The 3,401-nt window shown below is 39.1% G+C and overlaps 1 protein-coding gene across 1 annotated transcript; it reads right to left on the bottom strand.

The window, feature by feature from the left end:
- Positions 1–1,254: 1,254 nt before the first annotated feature.
- Positions 1,255–2,731, bottom strand: LOC107664112 (homeobox protein Hox-C5a). Its single transcript, XM_016454570.1, has 2 exons — positions 2,245–2,731; positions 1,255–1,472 (listed from the first exon to the last, which is right to left on the bottom strand). The coding sequence occupies exons 1-2, from the start codon at positions 2,729–2,731 to the stop codon at positions 1,255–1,257; spliced, it is 705 nt and encodes a 234-aa protein (XP_016310056.1).
- Positions 2,732–3,401: the final 670 nt, after the last annotated feature.

Genomic DNA, 3,401 nt, shown 5'->3' with positions numbered 1-3,401 from the left:
CCCTTTTTCAGTTTCAGCACATGCCCCTCAAAAGGTCTGTGCACGGCCCTGATTGGGGTCATAAAGTTTTATGTGCCTCCGTTTAAGGGCTACTGTAAATAAGTGACCAGAGCGTTAAGATTCAATCATGTCTCATCAGTGGAAGTATACACATTCAGACTTCATATCAAAATCATATTAAATTCGCGTAGAACGATTTCCTCTCTTAACTTCTTTATCAAACGGGCCTTGAGTGCAAAAATGCATTGTATAAAGAAAGACTAATTTTTTGTTCCTGTTGCTTTAACAGACAAAAAAATAATGTTAACAATAGGATATTCTTTACGGTTAGTCAAGTTTATTTACAATGATACCACATTGGACGTTTTATTGGACACAGATGGCTTTTAACCCAGAACTGAGGAAACTTACTGATATGTTGCCACTATTGACAGTTTAAGCTTATTACTGTAATAATACATTACTGACTGGAAAATCATCGATGTGGCTTAGCAGTGAAACTTCGAAAACCAACGGTTGGAATAACAGAAATAATGGCTCAACAAATGCGATTCACACAAAAGTAGGTCGTGTAGCTTGTTTGGTATGTACAGGAAGCCCTATATATGCTGCTCAAGTGTAGAGTGTATAGAAACAAAAGTCAGTGTACCTGCCTGAAAAAATAGTCCCCAAAAACACAGTAAAAGAGCAAAATGTTCTGATTGCACAGTATTTAAACAGACATAATCGTCAAGAGAAAATTACCATTTGGCTGCTGGCTGACAGACAACATGATACACAGCGATTCATATGACACTATAGTGCGGTTTACCATCCTTGTGTGGATATTATAGTTGTATAGCTGTATTTACGACAGAAAGTACAATGGATAAAAAGACAAGTCCCATCAAAATGCAATGGGCAAATTGATGAATGTTCAAGCAAAGCACCACATTATTTGCACTTACATTTAAGTCAACGTAACTGGATGCAGGCCTTGGTATATTATGTAGGTTATTGATACAAGTGATTTTAGTAAAGCATATTCAAATAAAGTTTAAGCTCATACATTATTCAAATAAGCACCTCCCGCACTCTGGGGAGGGAGCACTATCAATAAATATTGAAAATGTGGACATATTCACATAACAACATGATATTGTAGACAAATGAAAGACATCAACTGTTGTCAACAAGAAAATCTATTTTAAATCGTTTGTTGTTTCAGTACAGCTTAACACTTCCTTTATTTTCGAGCTGAAGCCGTACACCACGTTATTGTAGTCCTCCTTTCACTTTCAACTTTGAGTCCTTCTTCCACTTCATGCGACGGTTCTGGAACCAAATTTTAATTTGGCGCTCGTTCAAGCAGAGGTTATTGGCAATCTCGATACGTCTGCGACGTGTGAGGTATCGGTTGAAATGGAACTCTTTCTCCAACTCCAGAGTCTGGTACCGGGTGTAACTGGTTCGTGACCTTTTACCATCAGATTCTGAGGTGGCATCAGAAAGATATTGGGTTACCTTATTTGTAAAATTTTATCGACTGTCGTCCTCATGCATATTATTATAGAAGTAATTTTCATAATCATTGATGAAGTTGCCACCAAACACAGTCCATAGAATGTAATATGAAAACATCAAGCATTATGAAATCCAAAATGAAAACAGTGGACAGGTGGTATGACGCCAATATTTATTTATTCTGAAATAAGAAAGTATCATGCACAGAAAAAACACAAACGTAATGAAACAATCATAACTGTGAGAAGGCCACGAGCATACTGACACAAAATATTGTAAAAGCTGAGCAAAAAAGACACTGCGATTGCAATGCCTCACTATTTAGAGAATGCAAATTGACAATAGTTTTGCTGTACTTTACAAAATGCATGTGTATGCAAATATTCGTTTGAAATCCCACTTCACTTAGCCTAAATAACATGTTAATGCCCTTTAATTCTTAAAGCAAGAAATAATACGTAAATTTACATGTTATGATTTTTTTGCTTTTCTTAACCAATTATTTCTCCATAAATTTGACCGGAGATCACCTCTTCACAGTAACAGGACAGGTTTACGAGCAATAGATGCCTTTGTCATCAAATTTACGGCCGCTAGTTTTATTATTTCCTGCGTTTGGCCTATAAAACTCAAGAGGAAAAATATGGAGCGACAAAACAAGGTAGGAAGGAGATGCAATGACGAGGATGAGATGCGTGCAGTTTTCCTCTCTTCTAAAACAAACTTTAAACGTAACTTTACCGTGGCTCATGTGTAGCTTTGTCATCCACGGATATATCTGCGGCTGCGACTGGTTCTGACGCTGAGTCGAATTAGTTTGTTGCTTTATCGCTGAAGTAGTCTCCATTTTGATATCGTCTGTGCGGCTCTTGCCGCTGGGCTTCTCCATAACTTCCATATTCCCCTCGGCTTTTTGACTCAACAGTCCGTGACTAAGGGGGTTGTACCCGTGAGTGCTTACAAAGCTACGAGAGCCCAGAGCTGAACAGGACTGTGTTCGCTGAACTGCTGCACTGCTCCTTGCACGGTCGATTGTGTTTATCGCCTCCCGTTTCAAAGAGTTGGAGGGGATTTGAGAACTGAACGATCCGCCGAGATCAAGTCCTTCGTACGCGTAATTGGACTCGTGGAACTCAGAGTGAGCTCCATAGTTGCCAAAAGTGTGCATTCTACAAGAGGAGGCGTCTTGCGTTTGCTTAGAAAACGACTTTCCAACGTATGAGCTCATTCTATTTCCAAAACAATATAACCTTGGAGAGACTCACAAAAAGCACTCGGTCACGGCAGAGACGGAATCAGCTAATAAAGTATACATAAGTTGTTTAGAAGTTTTATTTGTTTATTGAGCTTTATTTGTATTTCTAGAGGACGTTAGGTTTGTCCTAAAAAAGAGCAGGATTTATAGGTGGAGGAAATCATTTTCTTTTTTTCTTGATACGACGTGTAATGCCCAAATATGGGATGTTTAAATAGAATCACGTGCAGCTCCTGGCCACTCATAAATTGGCTTGATCCCCAAGAGGTTATTGATAGACAGGGAAACGTGTCCGATAACTTCTCGGTATGGAAATCATCCAAGGGTCCGGGCTAAACAGGGCGAGACCGTTAGACAAGAGCGTCATCTGGCGTCTAATACTGGACAGAGCGGCCTCACACACACACAGACTTGTGCAAACAAGATGATGGACAAGATACGATGCGATACGATGTTATGACACATCAAATGACAAGGCAATATGAAAAATATGGAGTATACTATTATCACATTAGTTACATATATGACAAATGTGCCTATCTCCAGTTTCACCGTAATGTCTTGAGTTTTTGAGTGTTTTGTGTGTGTGTGTGTGTGTGTGTGTGTGTGTGTGTGTGTGTGTGTGTGTGTGTGTGTGTGTGTT

The sequence above is a fragment of the Sinocyclocheilus anshuiensis genome, unplaced genomic scaffold (assembly GCF_001515605.1).
Source record: "Sinocyclocheilus anshuiensis isolate Anshui unplaced genomic scaffold, SAMN03320099.WGS_v1.1 scaffold67, whole genome shotgun sequence".
Taxonomy (NCBI): Eukaryota; Metazoa; Chordata; class Actinopteri; order Cypriniformes; family Cyprinidae; genus Sinocyclocheilus; species Sinocyclocheilus anshuiensis.
This window is presented reverse-complemented; position numbering and strand designations above follow the sequence as displayed.